This window comes from Aulostomus chinensis, chromosome 11, assembly GCF_037954235.1.
Source record: "Aulostomus chinensis isolate RoL2024-O1b breed Wild chromosome 11, RoL_Achi_v1.0, whole genome shotgun sequence".
Classification (NCBI taxonomy): Eukaryota; Metazoa; Chordata; class Actinopteri; order Syngnathiformes; family Aulostomidae; genus Aulostomus; species Aulostomus chinensis.
In genome coordinates, this window is record NC_141330.1 from 1797394 (window position 1) to 1822644 (window position 25251).

The 25251-nt window shown below is 45.1% G+C and overlaps 2 protein-coding genes and 2 non-coding genes across 7 annotated transcripts in view; all 4 read right to left on the reverse strand.

Annotated features, from left to right (window-relative positions):
• The window catches only part of bbs9 (Bardet-Biedl syndrome 9), a 154521-nt gene extending 145267 nt beyond the window's left edge, over window positions 1–9254 (reverse strand). For 2 of the 3 annotated variants that reach the window (XM_086217640.1, XM_086217638.1), the window contains exons 1-5: window positions 9096–9254; window positions 6966–7084; window positions 6647–6803; window positions 2452–2516; window positions 2201–2314 (exon numbers count right to left, since the gene is read on the reverse strand). In XM_086217640.1, the coding sequence (XP_086073766.1) occupies window positions 2201–2314; window positions 2452–2516; window positions 6647–6803; window positions 6966–7077 (448 nt within the window). In that variant the 5' untranslated portion in view covers window positions 7078–7084; window positions 9096–9254. Of the gene's footprint in view, window positions 1–2200; window positions 2315–2451; window positions 2517–6646; window positions 6804–6965; window positions 7085–8363; window positions 8464–9095 lie in introns of all 3 variants that reach the window. The other variant, XM_086217639.1, reaches the window with a different exon arrangement.
• A 698-nt stretch (window positions 9255–9952) lies between these two features.
• On the reverse strand, window positions 9953–10024 carry trnap-agg (transfer RNA proline (anticodon AGG)). The gene has a single exon. It is a non-coding gene; the product is annotated as a tRNA-Pro (tRNA).
• Window positions 10025–10496: 472 nt separating this feature from the next.
• On the reverse strand, window positions 10497–10568 carry trnap-agg (transfer RNA proline (anticodon AGG)). The gene has a single exon. It is a non-coding gene; the product is annotated as a tRNA-Pro (tRNA).
• A 229-nt stretch (window positions 10569–10797) lies between these two features.
• Window positions 10798–24907, reverse strand: nt5c3a (5'-nucleotidase, cytosolic IIIA). 2 transcript variants are annotated; one of them, XM_086217641.1, is made up of 9 exons: window positions 24797–24907; window positions 24268–24523; window positions 14839–14937; window positions 14544–14613; window positions 13645–13777; window positions 13475–13564; window positions 12958–13120; window positions 12675–12875; window positions 10798–12414 (listed from the first exon to the last, which is right to left on the reverse strand). In XM_086217641.1, the coding sequence occupies exons 2-9, from the start codon at window positions 24403–24405 to the stop codon at window positions 12313–12315; spliced, it is 996 nt and encodes a 331-aa protein (XP_086073767.1). In that variant the 5' UTR covers window positions 24406–24523; window positions 24797–24907; the 3' UTR covers window positions 10798–12312. The 2 variants fall into 2 exon arrangements, with proteins under 2 accessions (XP_086073767.1, XP_086073768.1); XM_086217642.1 differs by lacking the exons at window positions 24268–24523; window positions 24797–24907 and adding an exon at window positions 17047–17091.
• Between the last annotated feature and the right edge of the window lie 344 nt (window positions 24908–25251).

Here is a 25251-nt window from a genome sequence, read left to right on the forward strand (position 1 = left end):
TCAGCCTGAGTGAGCAGCACTCTTCCAGATCTGGACATGAAATTTTCATTTGTTGTAAGTTATAATCAGTGAATATCGGATGTAGACTTCAAATGTCCTTGATAAAATACATGATTTTATAAAAAAATACTGTAGATGTTGGATTATTCGGTTATATATCTTATGCTGATATGGTTTTTCAAAGAGAGAGAAAAAAGACAACAAAAACAAACTGGACTGAAACTGTGATACGAGCTGACTAGGATGTCTGTCAATATGGATGCCCCTCCTCTACCGAAGGGTAAATAAAGTCGCCTCAACCTGCGTCTCAAAGTAGCTCGAAATATTTGTACTGATAAAGTTCCCCTTGTTGTTAAGAAACTATGCTATTCTGCTCAAGTACCCCTGACAAGCAGCAAAAGAACCTTGAGCAGATCCAGAGGTGCCGGTCTGGAACTGAACTCTGACCTCCCTGCTGAGGGGGGCAGAAGGGAATTTCCCTACGAGAGGAAACACAGGATCTCTTTCATTCAAGCAGGGCAGTTAAATGTATTAATTCCATAGCTTGCAGTGCCATCTAGTGGTGATGATAAGAGGGGAACAGGAGGACTGTATCAACTACAGAGGAGGGAAGAGGAGGGTTACTGATCAGCCTTCTGCGTATACTCACAGTTTGGCATCAGTGCAAGAGTGTACGCTGGCTTTGCACCCATTTACACTCAGATGCTAGTACTAAAAAGGCATGGAGTGTGTGTATGAGAGTCTGTCTGACATCTCCAAAAGCGGCTGTTGTACAACAAGAAAACAGTACATGGAAACACATACAGTTCATGGTACCAACACTGCACGTGCATCCAGCAAAGGCCAAGATATTGGCTTTAATGAGCCCACGCTGTTCTTCCTATCAATCACACACAGGCTATGTAAACAGGGAGTGAATGAACAGCCCATCACGCCAGGCTGCGGAGTCTGGCAACACACACACACACACACACACACACACACACACACACACACACACACACACACACACACACACACACACACACACACACACACACACACACACACCTTTACAATACAGCCTTTATTTGGTATTGCCATTTTCTGTGTTTTAAAGGGGTTTCCCCGTGTGTGTGTGAGAGTGTGTTTTTCTTGGATGCAGACTAGTCGAGGGCTTTCCCCTACTTGGTTTTTCCAAAAGCCCAAAGAGTAGAAAGGGAGCAGCAACATGACCTCTCTCTGTCTTTCCATCCTTTTTCAGACTTTTTTAGTTGTGCGTGCAGCGCTTCCAATTACGTCTGTTGCCAGGACACATGCCCAGATGTTTGCCAATGAGTGCACGTTTATACTTCGATGATGGAGGACCCTCAACGTCTTCCTTCCTTCTCTCACCTTTACTGACCCTAACTGAATCGAAACCTGACAACAGCCCAGCCTTGAACCTCAATCAACCATCTGCACATCGAGCCAAAGGAGAGGAAAATGTTCTGTCTCTGCCAAAAATGTCCTCACTCCTGAGGTTAAAAAATTAAATTGGTGCACACAGAGATGGACACACAAGAGCACCCACTGTTTTAGAGGTAAAATTACTTCCACCAGCCTCCGTTCCTGGTGAATATAAAGTATCATTTGTAGTCGTACAACTGTGTGTGTGTGTGTGTGTGTGTGTGTGTGTGTGTGTGTCAGGGGTCTTACAAAGACTTGTCCCATGTGATTCTGGGACGTGGGGTATTAGCTATATCAGACTTTTCAGTTTGATCTGAACTAAAATTATAGGGGAGAACTTTCTGTGTATAAATATATATTCTGTATAAAATCAGTAAATTAATATATTGCAATTTTTTTCAGGGCACTTTATCGATATTTCAGCTCCTAGAATTGATACTGGATCGCCATATCGTGAGGTCTTTCTGTTGCTACATCGTTTGGACTTTCACTTCACACTCAACAGTCGTCAACAATGCAAGTGAAAGATATTCTGAAGAAAACAACAACACATTTATGGAATAACAGTTCTGATGAAGACACTGAAGCTGAGGGCAAGACTTCGCCGGTCTCAATACAAATGTCGGCCTGGAAAAAAAGATCTTAGGGATTCCCCTCAAGTCTCGCTCAAGCTACCAGATAGAAATATAAATGTGAAAAAGGTCCTTTGAGTGTTGATAATCCTCTCCATCTAACACACAACCACAAGAAGCAATGAAAATGTCAACCAAACCTGTGACTCCCCCAAAGGTTCCGTATGTCATGTTGCAGGCGGTTCTTTGAAGATTATGTTCATAAACCAACTTCAGCTGGTACTGATCGCCGTGCTCCACGTTCCCCGCAGTGCCTGAACACACACGACAGGTTAGAAGGTGAGAATTTGTTCTCGCTAAACATGGAAGAAGAAAACTATCCGCTGATTTTCTCATTCAAAGTAACTGCTAGCACACAGGCCAGCTGCTCCCACGAGTGCATGAGTGATACCTGAAACAGAGTAGACGGAAAGCTTCCTGGGGTGAAGAACAGCCAGATGAAGAAGCTCTGAACACCTGAAAGAAGGACAACAGATCGTCTTTCAACAGTTCTAAAGCTTCACGGTCATCATGGATAGGAGGGAGTCCCAAAACCCAGGGATATTAACATTAGGGATGGAACGATATCATCAATTCTGTTCAATCACAATGACACGGCTGTGGACACGTGATGTTGTAAAACTAGATACTCCAGGCTGGAAGGGATGAGAGGGGAATGAGGTGGTGGGAACTACAGTACCATCCACTCCTTTTTTAAAACACTGCAATAACACCGAACCACGGACTTGATGCTGAGGTATTTGCCCACCATGAGATTTTGCTTGTTACTTTTCTCGTAGATTACACCAGACAATGCACTTAAGAGTTTGTAAATGGATGTTTGGGGATAGTTTTGCTGTTGTTAGCCATCAGTCTCCATTAGCATCAAGCTAACTATGCATGACTGGCTCGATATGCTGCACAGCCTTTTTTTCATCTATCTTCTGTACGTTTCACATCATAAAACCCCAGGGATATCCAACAGAACCTGTCTGACCCTGAGTTCTCTCATATTCTCATTCATATTTCTAGAATCGCTGTTAACAGCTGCTGTTTTGTTTTGTTTTTTTACCTCGGTTATGGTTGAGGTTTCTACGATGGCCACAGTGATGCTGATTCTACATTTTCACTCTTTTGCTCCACCACAATCCCACCGAGAACAAATCTGTTCACTTTCTGGATGCAGGACAGAGGCTGTCGTTCTGACTTTCAACCACTCTTGTAATGTTTGGTGAGAGAGGAACAACAAGGGAGGAGAAAAGTGGCTCCCACCAGTTTCTTACTTCCATGGAAAACCACCATAGTTGGTGTTGAAACAAAACCTCTCACCATCTGCCCACCTCGGCCTGCCCTGACAATATTTACAACGTGCCTCGGTCAAGGACAGCTTCCAGAATGCCCACCACTCGGCTGAAGAATGCTGTGCTGGAAACCGCAGATTAACTATAAACGACGTCTTCAAAACAGACTGCTTTAGCTGGATTTTGCCCCAAAGTGTGATGGTGTGGGAAGCTTCGAGGTAAACCACCGGAGCTTTTCCCAGAAACCTCGCTTTCAGGCACGTTCCTACGCACCCACAGTGAGGCAATGGGCGATATCTTGTCCAGATGGACGGACAACGCAAGGCACAGAACTTACCAGGGTTAGAGGTTCAACTCCTGGTTCACATCTACTTTCCTGGATGTTTCAAAGTCAGACTACGTGGTTGCACATTCCCAGAAGTCTACTTTTCTTTCTAAACTCAATTTTCAACTTTAGACTTGCATCCCAATTGTTGCAATCCCATCAGTGTCAAAGTCACAGAAGCAAACATCCACAAGTACTGTAAGTTCAGCTGATATCAGACAGAACTGTCACCTCATTACACTTTGCATCCCTTTGAACAGAGCTTCAAGACAGAAAGACAAAAGGCAAACGTCACTTCAAAAGTTCTTCTAAAGCTGTAACTTCAAATGTACATTAAATACATTGAGGAATAAATCTATCCTCGTGGAAGGGACCCAGACTGCCACAGTCAAGATGCTCTGAGATGCAAAAGCAAAAAAAAACAAAGGTTTGCTACTGTTGTTAATAAAAAGTACATTTGATGAGACTATCCAGCATATCACCATCATCCTGCTCACCCACATCCTTCCCATTCTAAATAATTTTGGCTTTGAGGTCCAGATAAATAAGCTTTGCTCCGAAACAGTTTTTCAGAAGACATTTGGACAATTAACTTGACCTGGATTGGAGGAGATCTCTTCAGGTCCCCATCACTGCAATAATACAGCGGGATGGGGCTCTTGGGTTCTGGCCAGCTATGTGAGCGATGCCGTGGTTAGCCAGACATTATAAGCACAACTATGTTTAGGCTGCTTGGTAGCTGATAGTTTGGGGTAAATCATGACTAGGGACACAAACTCCTGACATGCTGGTTTTGGCTTTGCGTGCATTGTAGAGTTAAAAAAAAGACATGTTAATGTGGTGGTGAGGAAGAGTGGGGATGGTTTTTCTGTGCATAAAAAGGCAGTGTGATGAGTTATGAATGGGTGTTTCCACCAGGCAGTTTAAAGTAAGGCTATATTATGGATGCTTATAATTCACAGAAGGTCGCGACAGAGAGTTAAACCTGGCTATAATTCACGTTCAGACAGCACATAAATGTATGTGAAGCAGGGGAGGTTCGGCTGTCAGGCTGGTCAGAGTGCTGAGCCTGGACGCCCTCTAATCTAAAGCTCCAATCCTGTAGCAGGCCAGTGGGTTGCAACTACTACAGTAACTTCAGTTTCACTGTCAGTGACGCTTTCAACAGGACTCCAGCATTTCTGACTATCTTGCATTCGTTCCTGGATGAAGCAATAAGAGGAAAGTTCTTCATTGGAAACCTGCACTGGCAGCCAAATCTGTTCCAACCCACTCACCAGTGTGCTTATGAATCATATTTAATTTGTAAGGGCCCTGACAGAAGGACAGCATAAATGAGCAGCGGCCTTCTGCAGTCTACAACTCTTTAAGCAGGTGCGGTGTGGAAAAATATCTTTCTTTAAATCTGAATAACAAACTTCCTTTTAAATAAATGACTGCAGTGTCTTAGCATACATGTGTGCCTTTAAGCTGAGCATAATCCACGATCTGTCCCGAGACAATGTAGAGATCAGCATTCGTGAGACAGCGGTTGTTTCCTGGCAGAGGCACGTGGGGCTAATGCCACTTTGACCTACTAAACAGTATAACAGAGAAGGAGGGAGAGATCTGCCGAACGATCAATGATCCTGTTGTCGGAGCAGATCTGACACCAGGACGGTGTTTTCATGTATTTTAAACTATGACACAGATTGCTGTTATCATATTTTTTTAATCAAAACTGGTCAAATAAAATCAATCAATCAACTCACAACCAAACAATTTCACTGATCACAAGAAAGACCATGAATGACGCTGACATGGATGTTCAAGCCATAACAAAAGACAGGGTGCCAGCAATTAATAACACCAGGCCTCCGGAGGTTGTATATTTACACTTGAGCTTTTCCTGCTGTGACACATCAACAGAAGGGTGGAAACACCCTGAGGTTGTAAGAGGGCACACCGACTGTGTTTATTGGTCTGATTCATCTGAGGCGGAGCGAGAGAGCTGATGCAGGAAGAAGGTCCTGTGTTCCTATGAGTGTATCATCAGCAGGACCTCATTACATGCCAAATCTAACCGGAGAACAGTCGAGCAGTCTCCTCTTCCACTGAGCTTTAAACCCACCAGCGCATCCTCCTGCTCTTGTTCTGTTCCTGTTATGAAGTCTACCTCTGCAATAAGTGCACGTACAACTTGTTCCTTTGAGAGAATCCATTTTCGCCCACTCTGTTTTGACAGTCCTGTCATCGTTGAGGAACCAATTAGGAGAGGAGCAATTAGAACACAGCCTTGCTAGGTTCTAGGTAGGAGGGGGTCCAGAAGTGGCCTGGGTTCCACTCTACCACAACGCTGGTAGTGAAGCTGCATCACAATGAACTGCACAAGTGTTTGTTTAGAGCAGCGTTTCTCAAAGTGTGTGGTGTCCCGGGGGGGGCGCGAGTCACCGGGGGGAAAAGGGGAGGGAGAACTAATGTTTGGACGTCGGACTTTTACGCTTCAAACCTCTTTCATAGCAACTGTTGTCAGGTCTGTTTTTAAAATGGAGAGATATTTGACAGGGATGAAACACATTTTGTTTCATTTTTTCTAGTTCTGAAAAACTACAGGAATGTTTGTAATTTTTAATAGGTCAATAAAGTTAAACATGGCCTATTTTGTCAAAAAAAAATTGGGGTGGGGAGGGGGTGAAAATTTTTCTTCCTCCAAAGGGGGGAATGACAGAAAAGGTTTGAGAACCACTGGTATAGAGGAAAGACCCCCTCTGCACCAAGGTCTCAGTCCACTTGTTCGGTGTGCACCTGAGTAAGCCTGCTGATGTGCACACCTGCCAGAACCAAATGCACCGCAGTTTCATTCAACCAGGCTAAAGAGGACAGGTGTTCAAACTCAACAAAACAGTGAGCCACTAAACACCAGAATTTATGAAATAAATAACAAGCAACAATCCGGCGAAGCAGCTGCTCATGAGCTGCAAAGGTATGCGAAGTCTACTTACGAGACAAACTTTCCCACTTCCACCTGGATGACGGCGTTCTGAAGCTGGACCTCCAGCAGCTGGGCTTCAGCCGAACCCTGGCCGCCCTCGCTGGGTTTATTAGAGTGAGGGGAGAAGATCCGCAGCATCCCCATGTAGCTGCCCACCACCACCTTGTCTGCAACGTCCCAGTCACGGAGGGAGACAAACACATGTTCTATGTTGAATGTATGTTGCTGATGTAAAGAAAGAACGCACCTTTACAACAAATCAAGTATCATGCAAGAATCCTACGAATCCCTGATCTTCTGTTTGAGAGAAAGATACTCAACACACTGACCGTGTCCGCTACCGCTGTTGTCCACGTCTCCGATACACATGCATCCCTGGTCGAACTCCTCCCCCTCGCCAAGCGCCGTCGACCACCAATCACGGGCCTTGAACAGGGACATGCTGCCTCTGATTGGACAGAGTGAGAGAGAAGAAGGTTAGACGTCGTCTGCTGTGAAATGGACAAACAATCAGAGCTCATTTCTGGCTGTTCACTTGTTACGTATTCAGTCAAATCAACCAATCTGAAATCACTCTGAATTGTTCAACATCAGCATGTGTTATTACCTCTACTTGATCATGTCTGATATTTGAATGAGCAGTCTCTGGCAGCTATGAAGGGCAAAGCATCAACTCCTTTACCAAAACAAGATGAACATAACAAATAAAGGAATAATATGAATACTTGAACTTTTCCCCAGTATTAGAATTAGAAGGTAAGCAACGTGGGGTTTACCATCGCCGTCGCTGGCGTTGACATTTGATGATCAATATATGATGCAATTTTCTTTCTTTTTGTTGGTCTGTTATTGTTTTTTTCTACATCTGATGAAATACAACTTAATATCGAATGACACACTTTATTATACACTTAATTCTGAACTTGCACTACAGTGTGCTTGATTTAAAATTAAAAAATATATCAACTAAATGAATAATAGGTAAATAATAATGAAAACTTAATTTGGGTTTAAAAGTTTTAAAAATGAAATCTCTTAGTTTATGAGAGAAAACATAAACGTGTAAACTATAAAAGATGGACCCCCCCCCCCCCCACAACCATCATCATCTTTATCACACCTTCAGTTCAGTAGCTTGCAGCTTGAAGCCGACCTGCTCACCCAGGAGACTCCCTGAGCGCTGTACAAGAAATGACACCTGCAGCCAATAGCAGATCAGAAGCCAGTCACATGACCCTCCCGCTAGGATTGTGAGGGGGGGTAGAAGCTTTTCTACTTGCTAAGTGCTGAGCAGGTGGAACTGGCAGCTAATCCAACGAGAAAGAATCCCTCCTGTCTCTGGTGCACTGCACTTAAAGACACATCACGCCTCCTGATTGCACCGTGCGAGATGACGAGCATGGCAGGCAGCCTTTATTACAGCTCCTAACGACGACACACTTCAAATGTATCAAACAAACAGAAACGCCAGACATGTTCACCGCTCACAGGAGCTTCTTCCTAAGATACAGTAACATTCGTTTCAGCTAAGGCTGCTCGGTTTCATACAGGAAAAATGTTGGTTTTTTTTTTACATTATTCAATCAGTAGAAGATGTCGTGTGAGCAAGACTTCCCTGCCGTGTCGCAATATTTGATTTACAACGGAATTTTAACAGAAAACCCTTTGATAAACCTTTGCCATAAATGGACTCAAGATAGCACTTCCTGCACCTTGCTGGTACTCACAGCTCAGTGTCATCTCGCTCCCTCACTGATGGTGGACGCTACCATGGACAGAGTCCTGTCCTGTGGAGGAGTGACAGGGACATCTGTCCATCTCTCCCTGCTAATACAAACGCATTTCAACTTAATGGCAGAGTAAACTGCAATTAGCTTCTTCAATATCATTGCAAGACGTATTTACTTCCTGACTCGACACTGAAGAAGGGTCAGCAGGTCACTCCCTCAGCGCAGGGGCGCTCAAACATTTTCCCTTTGAGGTGAGGGGACAAAACTAAATAAAACCCGGCAAAAAAGAGAACATTTGTGCTGTTAAAATGTCTTTTGTCTGGGGATCACTTTCCCTATCCTTCTTTTTTTTTCTTAATTAATTTCCTCCGTCCTGGCTGTACTAGTTGGTGGGTAACTACCGCAGCGGGGTAGTGGGCGACACCACTAGACAGCTGAGGGGTAATTGTTTAGTGCCTTATTGACTGGAGATTTACGTAAAAGTCCCGTGTCTGAACCTTAAAAACAATAAACCCGTTAAATAGAAACCCATTACAAAGGCGCTAACGGGTGGTAAGCACCTGCACAGGTAAGTTACCTCGCAGCCGAACGGCTAAATTAACTTTAGCCTAGCCAGCTAATTAGCTAGCTCTACAAGTTACCTGGTCAGCGGCTAGCTGGTCAACTCGCGACTCGCGAGCTGTTTAGTCACGAACAAAACATTTAATTCTGTTCCAGAGTTCGTCTCACCGTTTTGGTTCACGAGCGCGTCCGTTAATCCCGGCTGTCTGACTCCTGGTTCCCGTTCAAATCACATTTCTAACCCCCTCGCTTGAAGCCATCGCTCTGTTGTCATGGCACTGACGCTAAACGAAGAAGCTAGGGGTCAGTGCGCATGAACGGAAACAGGAGTGCTGGCGGGAAATTGAGTGTGGAAGCGATTAAGCCTCGCTGCCTGAAATACTAATTCCCGCGGCAAAATGGAAGCATTTGAGAACCACCAGTCACAATAATTATGGATTAAACGCGTTTGTAGCCCATTTTTCCTGACTGACTCATTTTGATTCATTTTAATTCATCACATAATTTTGATAAACAATTTCTTTTTCACCCCTTTATTTATTTGATTTAGGGATGGGGGGCATTCCACCAGGAGGACACCAGTTTACAGTTTTTCATCCTCGTTAATTTTCTTTGCCTTTATTTCACTGCAATTATTAGGGCCTGAGCCTGAAGGTACTTCATGTATGTTTATTACTATCCTTGCTTTTATTAATTGTAAGTTAAATGTAATTAATTGACATTGTTTTTTTTCTTTTTGATCTATTTTATCTTGTCAAATAATGTTTTCTGTCACTCTGATCTCTGTTACTAAAGCTGCCAAGTATTTTACCTGGTTTTCTCCCTTTTTACTGCATAAATATGCAGTGCTTTTTTGTTTTGTTTTTTTTCACTGTTATTACTTCATTTGTGAAGCCTTGTCAGCTGCAGTTACATGAATGAGATGTGGAAAACAATTCGTTTGATTAGCTTAGAAAATATAGCATGAAACCTTACCTTATACCCCTACATCAAACATGAGATCTATGGTCCGAAAAAGTGTGTAAGGGCTCGTCCGGGATTTGAACCCGGGACCTCTCGCACCCTAAGCGAGAATCATACCCCTAGACCAACGAGCCACATACACCAAGTAGTGCAGTTGCAATCCTCTAATTTGTGTTCATGCCACGTTGTCCTGATTTTCAAATTGTCTCATGGTTGTCAAAATCCAAGTTCAGGTTTTCCGGTAAGTTGCTGCCACCTACAGGCTTCTAATAGCATTGCAGTGGACAAAACTGCAGAATTCCTGGTAGCAACCTGAGCATTTAAACCACACATGAATTTATGATTGTCATACTTTACCGACACACAATGGAGATAAAATACCTTTGTGCAAAACTGCGACACGTATGAGGATCTGCCCAGTTGTTGTTTAATGAGTTTTATTGAGTATTCGTAGTATTTTTACTTGTCTGTCAGGTTGGGTTCAGGTTTTGGCTCGCACTAAGAACTAACAGTACTTGTCCAGGGGTTATTAGTTAGACTTTACTGACTTGCAGCCAGTCTTGTCTTATTTTAGAGGGATGAGATTTAAATTTGGGGGAAAATGATGGGCTCGTCCGGGATTTGAACCCGGGACCTCTCGCACCCTAAGCGAGAATCATACCCCTAGACCAACGAGCCACGTTCCATAGTGTAATACAACTCACAAAAAACCGAACATGCCACGTTGCTTGGGTCTTCACTTGGTAAACACGTCTTCAAGTGATCTTATGCCGCCTACAGGTCATCTGTGGTACTGCTTCCTGATTTAGTAGTCGGACTTGGGGTGCCAGTGTGCGCGCGTGTATTTTTTTTAACTAAGGTGTCGTGCACTCTTATCTTTACATATCACTTTGATCCACACACTGCCTCACAAAATTACACTTTTATTGCATTTTCAATTCACACCAAAGAGAAAAAAGTTTATAAAAATGTAACACACCGGTCGACTTATGGAAATACTTCCAAACGCAGGAAAACATATACGTCCATATAATATCCACATATACAATGAAACATTACCCCCCTACTACTGAGATTTGTGTATGTATGTATATGTATCATGTATTTTTATATATAGATTTCTTTCTGAACATAAAACGATGGGAAGGCAACATGCAGGTGATAGCAGCACATTTGGAAACAAAAAAGAAAACATTCGACAGGTTGAGACGCGTTGCACCTCGCGATAAACCAAGATGAATATTTTCCTGGGAGCGCTCCAGTGTAGCCACCAAACAAAAGGAGTTCATTGACGTGTTTGTTCACAGCGGCTTCAAATGAGCAGCACTTTGTTTGCTGATGCCAAGAACAATGAAGTGACGTCATTCCACCTGCACATTCTACATGAGAGGGAAGGCATCAGCTGCTTTGGCTTCGGGGTTTTTTTCGTTTGAGGTCACATGACGCACTGATTTCCTGGTTTTAGCCTTGAGTCAGAAATGTAGAAAAAAACAGAAGTTTCAGCTGCGGAATAAAGTGCTTCAAATTCTGAGGATATGATGCCAAAACAGCACGTGAACCCAAAGACTGCCCCCCCTGCAAAGACATGGGGGGCCGATCTTCTCCCATCGACAGAATTTAAAGTGTGTTTCCTCTGATCCGCTGGGTTCTGTTTGGACTCGGACTCCTGAATACCGTGGCAGCAACTTCCTGGGAGATGAGACCTCGTGTCTCAAGGCTCGAGTTTCAGTGTTTCAGCTGGAAACCAGACTTTCCTGACTTAACATCGGATGAATAAATATTGCTGTGGTTCTCCATAGATACTTCTGAATTTTCATCACCAGGGACAAAAACTACAACTCCTATGTAACTCGGTGGAGGGACGCATCATGCAGAACCAACTATATTTGTGTGAACCTGTTCAACATCGCAGTAAAACGCCGTCTCCACTGACATGGACCCTCGTGGACGTTCTCTCAGAGGTCTTCTTCTAGTTTTATTTGGAATAGTATTTTTCGAGGTCCTTCTCACGTGAGTTACCCCTGAAATCAGCTTCCTCCAAATCTGGTTTGAGTCCGACTCAGTTTAGCCTTGAAGGAGGGGGAGCTGACAGGCGTGCTGGGCTGGTTCCGTGGAGGGGGGCTGCATTACAGTGGACACATCCGACCACAGTCCCCTGATAGAAACAGTGACAGGAGTGTGTCAAAGGAGTGAGAGTTCTGCTCACTCCTTTGATGAAATGAGTGAGGGAGGGAACGTCAAACATCATTTGAACAGACACAAACACCAGACTGCTGCTGCGCGGACTTCTAAAACACCTCGTTGAGGAAACGTCTTTTAAAAAGGCCTGTGGGGGGGGGGGGGGGGGTGCAGGGTCACAGGGTCAGACATGGGCTCAAGAGTCCAGGGTCTGACTGGCGGCGAGTGGGAACTGGGGGCGGAGTTATAGGACCTTCTGTAGGATGGCGTTAGGCACTTCCAGAGTCTCGTCCTTCACCAGGACGATGTCGTAAGAGTCCAGATATTTGTCCAGCCGCTCCTCCACCTGCAGGGAGACACCAGCAGAGGACGTTTACAAGCTTGTCCTGAGTGACTGGTCGGAATTATCAACGCTGGTTTGGTCCAACTGGACAAATCTATCAAGTATCAACAATGTGAAAGTGTTGCCTCGACCGCTCGTCTACAGATGCGTGAATAAACGATTTAACTCATTCTAGGACGCTTCCTGCGTGTTTTTCAGTGAAGGTGAACGTCCAGGGACGTTTCCTTCATCTTCTAGGATCTGTGTCTGTGTGTGGGCGGAACCTTGTCATTGAGGAAGCCGATCTTGAGGATGTTCTCCACGTTGGGCGCTCCGTCGGCCATGCTGAGGTCCCCCAGCGAGTCACCCATCAGTATGATGTTGCAGTATTCCTTCAACTGTTTGAAGTACTCTGTATTCCGGAGGGCGCCATCGTGTTTGTTGAAAACGTGGATGAGTTCCCCTTTGAAGCCCTTCAGGACTCCCTGTAAGAGCCACCACACAAACCCTTCGTACTGCAACACTAAGAAACCAGGAAATGCTTCACAACACCAACAGAAAACTCACGTTGTCGTCAAACTCCATGAAGTTGGAGACGACTTTGACGTTGGGGTGGTAGACACCAGCCTGGCGGATGATTTCCTCCAGAACGTCACCCAGACCAGCAGAGAAGATGAAGACCGGCACGCTGTGCTGCTGCAGACGGTCAAAGAACTGCTCGAAGCCGTCCCTGGAACCCAGCAGACCCAGACAGGTTGATCAGGGCGCCACCGGGACACAGCACAGACCCAGCACACAACTACAAACCAAGCCCTGAGATTCATACTAGCACGCCAGCTCAGGTCTCCACCCCCCATCAACAGCTAGTAACTGTCATTTCAGCGCAGGAAGACAAATCCAGCAGTGGAGTCAAACAGTAAACTCAGCTCAGTTGTCCAGAGCATTTACCGACCCAACAACGGATTTTTGCCTCTCTGTCTCATAAACCTGTGAGTACTGAACAGTGCTAAAGGTCCAACTCGCTGAGCCCCAGGCCGCTCGCTACGTCAGCTAAATACCCAGAATGCAACAGAGGAGCCCATACCTGAGAGCAGCATCAGACTCTCGCACCACCTCAGGCAGCTTTTCCTTCTCTAGGCGCTGCTCCACAAGTAGCGTGTGAGACTTGAAGTACCTGCAAACACACACACACAAACACACCCTTTAATGCACCGTGTGTGACTCGACTCTCGTGTGAGGAATGGTCCTCCTTACCACTCCACCATGAAGGGGTACTTCTCCTCCATGGTGAGATGGGGGTCGATCTCGATGGGGTAGTACTTGTTCTTCAGCTGCAGCAGCTTCTGCCTGCACTCCTCCGTCACCAGCTTGCAGTTATCGATGATGTCTGCAGAGGAGAACGACTGAGGATGACGGACTCGAGACGGCAGGCGGGACATGATGAATGGAGCTTTGCTGTTAAAAGGTCATTCGCCTTACAGCCTCATCGCCAGGTCACTCAGTTGCTATAGTTACAGCTTGTTTAGGTCATCTTATTGAACTACTGTCCTCCTAGTATATAGAACAGGGAGGAGCTGATTTATTGATGGGAATATCCCTCCATCCATCATCCCTCCATCCCTCCCTCCATCCATGTTCCCCCTCTTCTCCTGTTGAGGGTGGTGGGGGTGGAGCCTATCCCAGCAGCCTTCCCCCTGGACAGGTCACCAGTCCATGGCAGGGCCAACACATAGAGACAGACAACCATTGGCTCTCCCAGCCACACCTACGGTCAATCTAGAGTCTGGATTAACCTGGTCTTGATAGGAAGATGTCATGATAAATTTCATGTCATATAAATGTCGCTGAAATTTGTCAGAAAGATGAGTCATATTACAGCGAACAGGTCAGTCACGTTCGTCTATTAGCGGTATTTTTCTGGATGTGTCAAATCAAGAGCGTTCTTGTTAGACGGTCTGAGACCTGTTTTTAGAAGCATGTGACTCTGAGCGTGTGCTGATCAACTCTGATGAGGCCATGCATTTCACTATGAACTACAGGTATGAAGCTCTCAGAGGTGGTACGGATCATGACCAGGACCCCTAAATCTAAAAGCCAGGTGCCCCAGCATGGGGCGAGGCAGGACGTCCCACTTGTGTTCTCAGTGTACCTACTGTGACATGTTGGACAGCGTTTCCCGTTGACAGCAAACTTGCTTAACGTCATGTCAAAGTCTGTGATGACCTGCAGAAGAAAATGGTTTCCTGGTCAGAGAGAAAAGAAGTGGAAAGAAGAAACCTGTCCTCCATTTCAAACCCAATTTGCCAGAAAAACTCCAAACAGGCTGTAAGTCTGTGAAAGCAACTTGAAGCGGTCCGCTGGTAGACTATAGAAGATGTGAGCTTCCACCGCCACCAGGGGGTGCCCTTTCATCAACACTGGCTCCAGTAGTCAGGGTTCATGTCCTACCTGAAGCTTGGAGGCTCCTCCCTTAATGAGGCCACAGATGATCTGTTCCACCCTCTCCGGGTCCCTCATGTGGACCGTCGTCTTCTCAAACTGAGGCATCTGCAGGAACAGAGAGGCTGTTAGATGGATATTTTCAATTTTCTTTGGTGGAATTAGCGAGTAGATAAAGACTAAAATCGTCGCTACGGTTCCGTTCTGACCAGATGGTTCAGCTTTAAACTTCACGATGAACAGTGAGCACGATGGGAGGTCACGGCCTGGTATGAAGACGTATGAGGAGGAGGAGGAGGTGTGTGATAAAGAGGTGTGTATGAACAACTTCTATACTCAGGACACAACATCTGCATGGTGGTATGACACAAGTGGGAAGCTGTGTTAAAGGTGCACCAGCCTTGCTGCATGGTTTCAGTGTGATTTCATTTCGGTCTCAAATCGTAGGCCTTGACCTGCTAGCTGCCTGCCCCTGAATACACAACGAAAAAGTCCTGACTCTTGAGACAGCACAGAGCTCGCTGTTTTTGTTTGGGATTTACGACGAACATCATGTGATGAAGTCATGTGACCCTGGTGTAGTTCCTTCATAGGCTAACATTAGCTTAGCACTGCTAAGCCTGGAACAGAGTTCCTGGATGAACCACACACCGCTGGAGGGGGTTTAGGGGGATGAATGTTTGGAATCCGTCTGCGCTGAATAACAAGCTGAATGAACACACACGCAGCCCCACACACTACAGGGATTGGAGTTACGAGGGAGGGGACTTTGGCCTGTCAGGCTCTCTCTTTGCATTTCCTGCAGTTTCATGTGAGCAGCATCACTTCTGCCTTGATGCTGCAAAATGGAATAAAAAAGGTTGGCGTTCATCATTCGGGAGGAGCCTGAGGCACGTTTGATTAACGGCAGCTTATCAGGGCTTGCTGGCACGCCGCCCGTGTCGATTCACGTCTTGTGTGACTGCACGACAACGACAAGTTTCCATCTGCTCACCATCTTTACATTTTTGAGGAGACTTTGTTCTGTAGATTTGATTTGTCTCTTCTTGAGCGCAGATGTTTCTCTGTACCACTTAATAAAGGGCACGTTTTCATTTTCAGACACCAGATGTAAAACTTACTTGAAGCAAATACATCAGAAGGTGAAGTGAATGAGACAACAACCGTTCCTCTGCTTCTGGATTACAGGGAGGTGCTTACATGGAAATATTTCTTAGGGCCTTGTTGGATCCACAGACAGAGGAAACCTGCAGCAGTGAACCAGTTCTGGCTTCTGTGTGACAGCTGCCTGCAGGCGCGTTGGCATGGAGAGCAACAGCGGAGCTCCAGTTACACCCAATATTTAAGGAATAAAAAGAGGATGTTAATTTAGTTGTGCACCGTTGACAAAATAGCTTGAGTGGAAGATTTGGGTACGTAAACTAGTTGTTTACGTTGTGGGACTCTTGTTAGAAGAGTAGTTAGAAAGTAGAAAGAACAGTTAATCAGAAATAACAGGACACAAAAGGAGTTCATTAACTGAAAGGGAGCTTATTGAAACGTATGAGATCAAAAGCAAACAACGGTTAACCTAGAACATACGATCACCTCCTCACTCAACAAACACCCCCTTCCCCCCGACGCTTATGTAATGTAGATTCTTGGCACCTCGTAAATCGCTCCGATGGCAACAGGAACACGACATCAAGAACACATTCAAAATAAACCCTTTATTTGTGACTGATAAACCACATGCAAACACAAACATTCCTTTACTTGAGCTTACAGAGTTCCCTCTTCAGAGAACAAAGAAACGCTCTCCTTCCCAGGGAAAACAACCTATTTCTTTTTTAATGTTTTGAATTAAGAAGCAACTACTTAAGTTAAATGGTGACAGAAACTGTATGTTATTAATTATTAATAGTAAACTTAGCTCATCTAGTCTGCTCTTCCCTTTGCAAAAACAATTGACCTGAAAACACGTTTCAAGACTGCACTCATTGCGGTTCCATCTGTTAAGGTATTTACACAACTGAACAGAAATGACTTTGGTTGCAAAAAACAGAACTGCCAGAAGAAGTTTGGAGGAGTTCTGAGTTACAGCACGCGAGGAACAAAGCACCTGAATCACCCAAGAGGATGTAGGAGGAGGGAATGTGTGACAGCGTCGACTCAAAAAAGACATCATCAATACACACACACACACACACACACACACACACACACACTCTCTCTTACCTCTGGTCTGCTGGCTCAGCTCGAAACAAGAGTGAAGAAAAGATTGTGAGGCTCTTGCAGGCTTTTATATCTGCAGCAACAGCCAGAATGATGGGGGCGTCGCCCAAAATAGATTAGACAACATAACCCTCCCCCATAGAGCAGGACACTCACAGACACACACACACACACACACACACACACACACACACACACACACACACACACACAGTTGACAGTTTCAGCTGACCTATGTCAACACACTCAAACACACACACTCAGTCCAGTATAAATAGTATTGGAATGGGGCCAGTGGTGTACAAGTGTCACCGGTGACCTTTGACCTCCTGAAACAGAAACCGTTCAAATCGACTGGAGGATTGGCCACGCTCCACTGCTGTTGAGCACATATATTTTAACCCCCTGAAAGGTCACAAAGGTCAAGGGATGAGAGTATCGGGCAATGTGTAGTTTCACAATAGTAACACACAGGCACCCACACACACAAACACACACACACTCTTTCAGCAGTCAGGTTCAACATCATTTTGTTGTGTTCATCTCAGGAGCATGAAAACTACTAAAACTAAAAACTGAAAATCATCTTTTGGTTGATTTTTTGAACGACTTCATGTGTAGAAGTACAAACAGAAACTCCTCTCAAATCAACTCGAACATCAAAACCCTTTCACTGGTCGGGTGTTTCTGCCTCCGTCTTCAGTGACTCCCTGATATGAGCTGGTTTCTTCCGTCTGCTGATGTGTCACCAACCACAAAAATACTAATTTGACCTACACAGCCCTGCTGTTTACGGGCACAGAGGCGATCCAGGCGACTGTGCACGGACAGACGTTCATCAGACGGTATCACAGCAGCTGCAGATTCTTTGCTAAAAGAATCCATGTTAGATCGATCACATCACGGTGAAGCTTGTGACCCCACAAATGAGCACAAGATCAAATAATCTTCCTCTCATTTTGTGAAGAATGAGAGGAAGAGAGGAAACCAAATCAGCTGTTTGGAGAACACTTGAGTCCGAGTATCAACATGGAGGAACCAGATCTCCAGAGAACCCTGTTACTGACGGACCGCTCTAAATCAGGAGTGAGACAAAATATTGACCCTGCAATATACTGGGATACACGATCAATACACGGGCGCACAATGGCGTTACTTCGTGATTCATCCGCTAAAGATCAGCAGTCACATCTGAGATCAGACTGCTGAGGACAGTTGGAACCCTGTGGACTGACGCTGCTCTCCTTTTCTCCCTGCTGTCCTCCGCTGCTGCTGCTGTGCGATGGCACAGCCTGGAACCTGAGACAACTGTCCCTCCTAGGCCCACCTCAAACATCTCACATACCGGGACGCCCCGAAACGAGGTTGATGCTCTCAGATTACACCTCGCCACAACAGAACACGTCCCCGATGAGCCCCGGGCCCACAGACATGACTCTGCCGGTCGTTGGATCTCAGACAAGAAGAGCTTTTATTGAGTCCAAAGGCGGTCTCCTGGGTTCTAACACTGTTCTGGTACAGTTCTGAACATGTTCTCATGTTCCCTGAACATGTTCTCATGACACATTCAAACCAAAAGAGAAGGAACGTCATTTTATGTGAATTCAAACACTTAATGAACCCTTTTGCCTTCAAACTGTTGCTTTGGGTCAAACTGCATGTGCTCTCCTCATTATTGCATGCATAAGCAACTCGTGAGGACGTTTTACAGAACACACGCAGCCACCTGAGGGAACACAATGTTTGCCTGTATTTGATTTCAAATTGTTGCATTTCAGCAACCTAGCATGTGACATATGCAGGATGTTAGCGTGAAGCGGCGACATCAGGTCTTGTCATGAGACTGATCTGATCTGAGCTGAGTAGAATAGCTATCATCTGAGGTGAATTTCCAAAAAAGGTTCTGCTTTCTTTGAAGTCGTCAGAAAATTCAGATATTAGAACGTAAACAAGATACTGAAGGGCTTCTAAAAATGTGACAGCGCGAGGTTCTGCTCTTTTCAGCAGTTATGTAACGCTGGTCAAGCTCATGTTTGGGGTCATGAACACGAGATGTGTATCTGTCCCAGCAGTGCAACAGGAGACTCCAGTATCTCCTTCAGCATGGAGCCTTTCACTCCGTTGCTCAAGGCAACATAAGAAATGAATCACCTTCCGCATAAGTTGCTTCATTGTTTATGTACGTCCTTCTAATAAATACATGCTGCAATTTACCCGTCTTTACCCATTCTGTCACTGTCGTTTCACTCGGTCCCTGTGCCGGAGGTCAGGCGTTCCAAAAAGGGAACTTTCCGAACTCCCAGCTGCCTGAATCACGATATAAAGCTATAAAAAGCTTCTCACTCAGAAAGCCCCTCACGGCTTCCCTGCAAACCAAATTCAAACCTTTTTCTTGATGCATTAATCGAAGGAGTGAAACATGTCAGTCAAAGCCAAACTTGTCTGACAGAACAGGTTCCTAAACTAAGCAGGTGAGCGAGGAAAATGTCACGTGACGCTTGTATTCCAGACGTTCAACAGAATGCATCACCATGATAATCATCGGAGGTTTGGAACGAGCGCCACTGTGCTCATGTGAAATAAAGAAAAGGATTTTTAAATATGTGTGTAAACAAAAGGTGAAGAAACGAGGGGAAAGATTTTCGACCGTTACGAGCCGAGCTGAGCAGAACTGACAATTCTGACCACACGCAGCTTTGCATGTTGGTGCAAAACACTTAAATAGAGACAATTACAGTCGTCGTGGTCACCGGCTCCTCATCCAGCTGTCAAACAGCTCCAACATGATCCCACCCTGCATTCCTCCAACATTCCACTTGATCCACGCGGCTCTGAACAAAGGTCAGCGCTTGCTTGGAGCTGCTATGGCCCAGAGCCTTGGCCTGCAGGGTCAGAGTGAGCACAGGAATGATTCAACCCTGCATTCGTTGGGCCGCTCGAGGCGGCGAAGTACTGAGGTGGTTTCCATACAGACACACTCTCAAACAAACACACCATGGCTGCAGCAGGATTAGCTGGACTAGCATCGTCCCCCAGTGTTTAAGAGCTGAGGAAGAACGGATTTGATGGACGTATGTCTGCGTTCAGAACAGTCCCGGAGGTGGCCCTGTAGAGGTGGCTGAAGGCAGACTTTCTTCCGATGCACCTTCACTCGTGTACTCTGCCTTTCGAGTACTCGCAAATAAACGTGTTGAGCTCACAAAGACTCTTGTTCTTTCCTGCTCTACTACTTTGTAACTCCAGAATGCAGAAAAAGCCAGCCATGTCCAGTATATTTAGCCTGTAGCCAATGGAGACAGACCGCTAACAACAGCTAAACTGTCTCTCTACGTACGCTTTAGCTCATGGTGCAGTATCATCCATGTGCTCTTTATCCAGCAGTTCATTCTCTAATCCACAAACTGGGACTTGAGCTGAACACCAACTAAATAACTGAACACTAAATAACAAACTAGGAACTTGAGATGTTGTTGGCGGACATTTTTTGGCCAATTTTGCTGTTGGGTCTTTCTGCATTCTGAAGTCACAAAGAAGAAATAAAGGGAGAACAAAACATCCATGTGAGCTCAAGACAACTATCTACAAGTACCTGAAAGGCAAAATACACTTTTGGGTCAAGTATCACTTTAATGTACAACTTGTTTGCAGGTCCCATATCTCTTTTGACCTTGACTTAGGCACCAACTCCCTCCATCAGTTCCTTTTGGCTTCTCTGGTTGTCATGGTGACAGCCATCTGCTGTAATTGATAAAGCAGTGTGGAGGAAGTGCTCTTCAAGCCTTCCCTTGGTGGCTCTGCGCTGTCTACATTTTCGCTGACACGCCAGCGTGGTTCTCCTCCACAGCAGAGACTGTCCCACTGCGCTGACTGGCTCTAGATGCCTGTTAGGGACAGGAACACCGACGTGTTCGCTGCACTTCCATTTTTACATTGTCGTGTAATTTATGTGACACTCCAACTTTGTATCTTCACTTTAGTAATACATAATGAGTGAATTAAAAGTTGTGATATTATTGAAAAAAAATAATAAAACAAAAATAAACTGGGGCTCCAAGACGGACTTGAATTGTTCCTGACACTGATAAAAGTGCAGAATGAATTTCCGCAGCAGTTCAGTCGTAAACATTACTCTCTTCTGCCCTCCAGTGGTTAAGTGGGGGAAGCACACACTGGGCAGCCTGGTGTCCACATCACACACTCCTCAAGTCACTAACAACCTTCAACCAAGTACGGAGGACTCGCTGCAGCCGACAGCTCGTGGGTCCAAATCTTTAAGCAATTTAACATTTGAGTTCTGAAGAAGTTTTAGTCCATCAAACACAACTTTTTGGAAATGTAGCAATGACTTTTTGGATTTTTTTTGGTCAAATATGGAGATCCGCTGCTTTTCTTATTTGAAAGCAACAATGTCTTTGGACTAAATGAGACGTGGTAATTATCATCACCATTGAGAATTTTTCTGTCCTTCTTTTCTGGTAATTCTTTCATGTCAGAGCTCTTAGACGCTCTGAGAAACCAAAGACATTTTGATAAAAACAAATTAACACCAACCAGTCCTGTTGTGACCCAGTAAAATGGAGAATGCTGGGAACAAGTCACCAAAAACCCTTTTGTTTGTGTGGAATTTGCTCAATTTTTCAGTGGATTTCTGAAGTCAACAAGTTCTGAGTGTCGCTAAGCTTCATCAGTAGAGAAATGTGTCCCCGTAAAATGTCAACCGGACAGAAGTGGTGGGATCTCTGGTTCCTGAGTTCAGAGCGGATGTCTGTACGTCTGCCAAAGCATCAAAAACAGGTGTCACAAGTTTCCACGCTGATGGTCTTCACGGTGGGAAACCAGCTTCTGTCCCGCAGCCTCAGTGGCAACAGCAGGACAGCATAAACTCAGCACACGGTTTCACTCTGCACCACAGAGCTGCAGACCGGCAGCAAACTTAGACACAAGTTTGACAAAAGAGCATGAATCATCACCTGTTGTGACAATTAATCAGTTCAGTCATTCAAACTGTCAAACATTTGCTGGTTCCAGGTTCTTAAAGATCAGGATTTGCTGATTCCAACAAGTCTGAGTTTGGACTGAAACAGAAGTTTTCATATGAGCCAACAATGATAAACACACAGCAGAAGGAAACTGTGTCAGTGCTTTAGGCTGCTGAGCTCCAGCACCACTGCCTCTGCAGCAGAGACCGACCCACCTCAGACCAGCAGCTGACACCGACACCATCCACCTGTAAACCAACCACACACACGCTTCCGTCATGTCTCTGACTGTCCTCGCCTCCCTCTCATCAGCTTTGATCTTTCACAACCTCCATTTCACAAACTGAGTCATGGATTGCAGATCCTAAATCAAACCACGCAAGCTGGACGTCAAGTCGTCAAAGGTCAAGGGGACCCGTCACATTACACCAGGAAAGACTGAATGGAAGTGAGGGCTGCAGGGTTGACCGCGCATACAAGTACTGTGGGTGGAGCCAAATACTTCAGTCATGACTCATGTAGATAAAGCTTATACCATCAACGCCTACTGACATCTTCCATGTTCACTCTCAAAACCCCGACTGAAACAACTCCACACGCGAGGACACCTTCTCCACATGGAAGCAGCTCAGACGGCGCAAACCACAGGGAAGTGTCGGCTCTTTGGTCCTCATCAAAGCTGCTAGCAGGCACGAGACTGTTGAGCGAGAGGGAGGGGAACCTCCTAAGATTTGGATTTTACATGAAGGAGCAGGCTAACGCCTGGACTGTGGTGCAAATATCACTTCCTGCATCTGGTAGATGGTGCTAGAAAACACACACACACACACACACACACACACACTGTTGTTGCTCTCCATCATGCTGATGAAGATCTGACCACGTGTCGTCCACTTACAACAGTTTCATGGATAACATAAATATCAACTTTTTTAGATGATCTGGTTGAGCCAGTAGGAGGAGGTGAAAACGTGTGACGCCATGTGCTCGTCAACACATGCTCTTCACCTTCAACACACGTTTACTGACCCTGACAATCCGTCATTTCTTTTCTGAATGCATATCAAGAGTTTTGTATGGGACACGTCATGGCGCCGCACTGGACGGCTAAACCAGGACTACAGTTGGTCTGGCGTGGGCATCTTCCTGCCGGATTCCTGTCAGACTGGTTTCTGTCAGACTGGTTCCAGAGCTGGCCTGAGTGTAAGTGCCTCTGAATGTTGCATAACCTGCACGCAGCCTGTCCAACAACACACAACAACAATGGCGAGCAGCGTTTCCAGGGCGAAGGATGAGCTGCCGGAGTCCATCAGTGACGCTGCCACAACGTTCTAGACTGAAACAGAGAGCTGCTGCTCTTCCTGTTGGAGAGAAGCTGGTGACCTCTAAACGCAGCGGCTGATTGAGGGAACATGGAGTTCCACCGCTGTCAAAACACCAACTACACCCTGCAACCAACAGCCGCTGATACTCTCCAAAATAAAGCTGTGTAAGCCAGGAGCTGGTCCCTTGTCCCAGCTGAAGCTGCAGCTTTTCTGTCGAAGCCCCTCAGCTCTGACCCCCCCAGACCCCACAACTGCAGGACCAGGAAAAACTTTGAGATCCCTAAAACTGAACCTCATTCATTCCATCGCACCTTTAATTCTATTTCTTAATACTACGAGTGTATTACTGTGATAATTACTTTTACTGTCTGACCATAACATTGTAGCAAACATTATTGCAGCGTAATTTTGACTATTATCATTTCTCTTTTAATTATAACGTTATTTTTATAATTATCTATAGTACTGTAGAAGTAGTAGGGGTAGCACTCATTTCAGTAGTAGCCTATTACTGCCATTGTACACACATTATAAACAGATTTATTTGCCTCATTACTGTCCTTTGAAACACTGTTCAACAGTTCCTGTATTACATCATTCTTTGTAGCAGCGACTGTGTTAGTATCTGATGTTTAAGACACTGAATGTTTATGATGACAAATGCAACATTAATTACAAGTATTACAAGTGCTTGTTCATTATAATTTTAGGTCATTAACCTCGCAATACTTATTTTATAACAACAAAAAAACAACCAATAGCAACATGGCGTAGCAGTCAACAATTCTCCCAACATCTTCCTATCACATACCATCAGAACTTGCCGACCATACGCTATTATTTTGAAAGTTTTAGTTCCCCACTTCCCTTCTCTGCCTGCGGCAGCATTGACGCATCATGAGTGTATTGACTTTACTCACCATCTCTATAATTCTGGTTTTCTTGCCCGCTCGCTTCTTCTTGGCGACGATGTACTGGGCCAGAACCACGCCGCCGAACAGAGCGCAGACGCTGGCACTGGCCGCGGCTCCAACTTTCACGACGGCCGTCCTGTCCATGGCGGTCCGCAGATCCTCCGCCGCCCAGCCCGCCGCCTGCTCGCAGAGTCCCGGCCTGCCTTCCGTCAGCAGCAGGCGCGCGCCTTCCTACTGGCGCGAACCGGCGGCCGAAGATCGTCTATGAAGGAGACGACGAGCCACGCTGAAGCTATTGTATGGTTTCTTTCCCAACGAATTTATTCTTATTTTATAATAATAATAATAATAATAATTCTTTATTACATTATTGTACATGACAAAATGAACGTTAACAGAAATTAACCGCCCTCCGCATGTCAGCTTCCTTTGGTCGGTCAGAATTGTGACTTGTATGTTAATTCGCAACCGCGTGAACACTAGCAGGTAAATCTAAACTTTCACATACAAACGCTGATCTAAATCAAACGATTACCTGTGAAACAGCTTTTTTAAGTTTGAGAGAAACCTCCTTTCCTCCGCTTGCGATGGTTTCATCTTTTCTCGATCCCACATTTCACAATAAGACACTTCCGTTCTAACCGGACATTCCAAAATAAGCCACCAACCAAATAGAGTTCAATGAAATGAGCTGAAGACGTCATTGCTTCTGAGAATACTAGTACACGTTTTCAGCAACTATGGATGGATTTTAAGCAGCCATTGAATTAACTTTTTCTTCATACAGTCTTAAATATGTATGTATTAATTTCGCAAGATATTTTGTCTTAATTGTTCTGTTGTCCAGACATCATTTTGTTAGTGAAGTTGTCAACACAGAGACGAGTTGACTAAATGTCATTCACATCATTCTCACGAAGCTGCTCAAATATTTGCTGGTGAGTGGTATTCTATTTTCCCTCTGGGCGAAATGAAGTATTTATGTGTATG

Bases quoted from the DNA above. Each gene is read 5' to 3' on its own strand.
- nt5c3a (XM_086217641.1), bottom strand. From the start codon at position 24,405: ATGGACAGGACGGCCGTCGTGAAAGTTGGAGCCGCGGCCAGTGCCAGC. The intron at 13,121-13,474 runs GTATGGGCTCCT...GCTGGGTTCCAG, and splicing joins GAGTCTGATGCTGCTCTCAG to GGACGGCTTCGAGCAGTTCT. The intron at 12,876-12,957 runs GTGAGTTTTCTG...TGGCTCTTACAG, and splicing joins TCATGGAGTTTGACGACAAC to GGAGTCCTGAAGGGCTTCAA.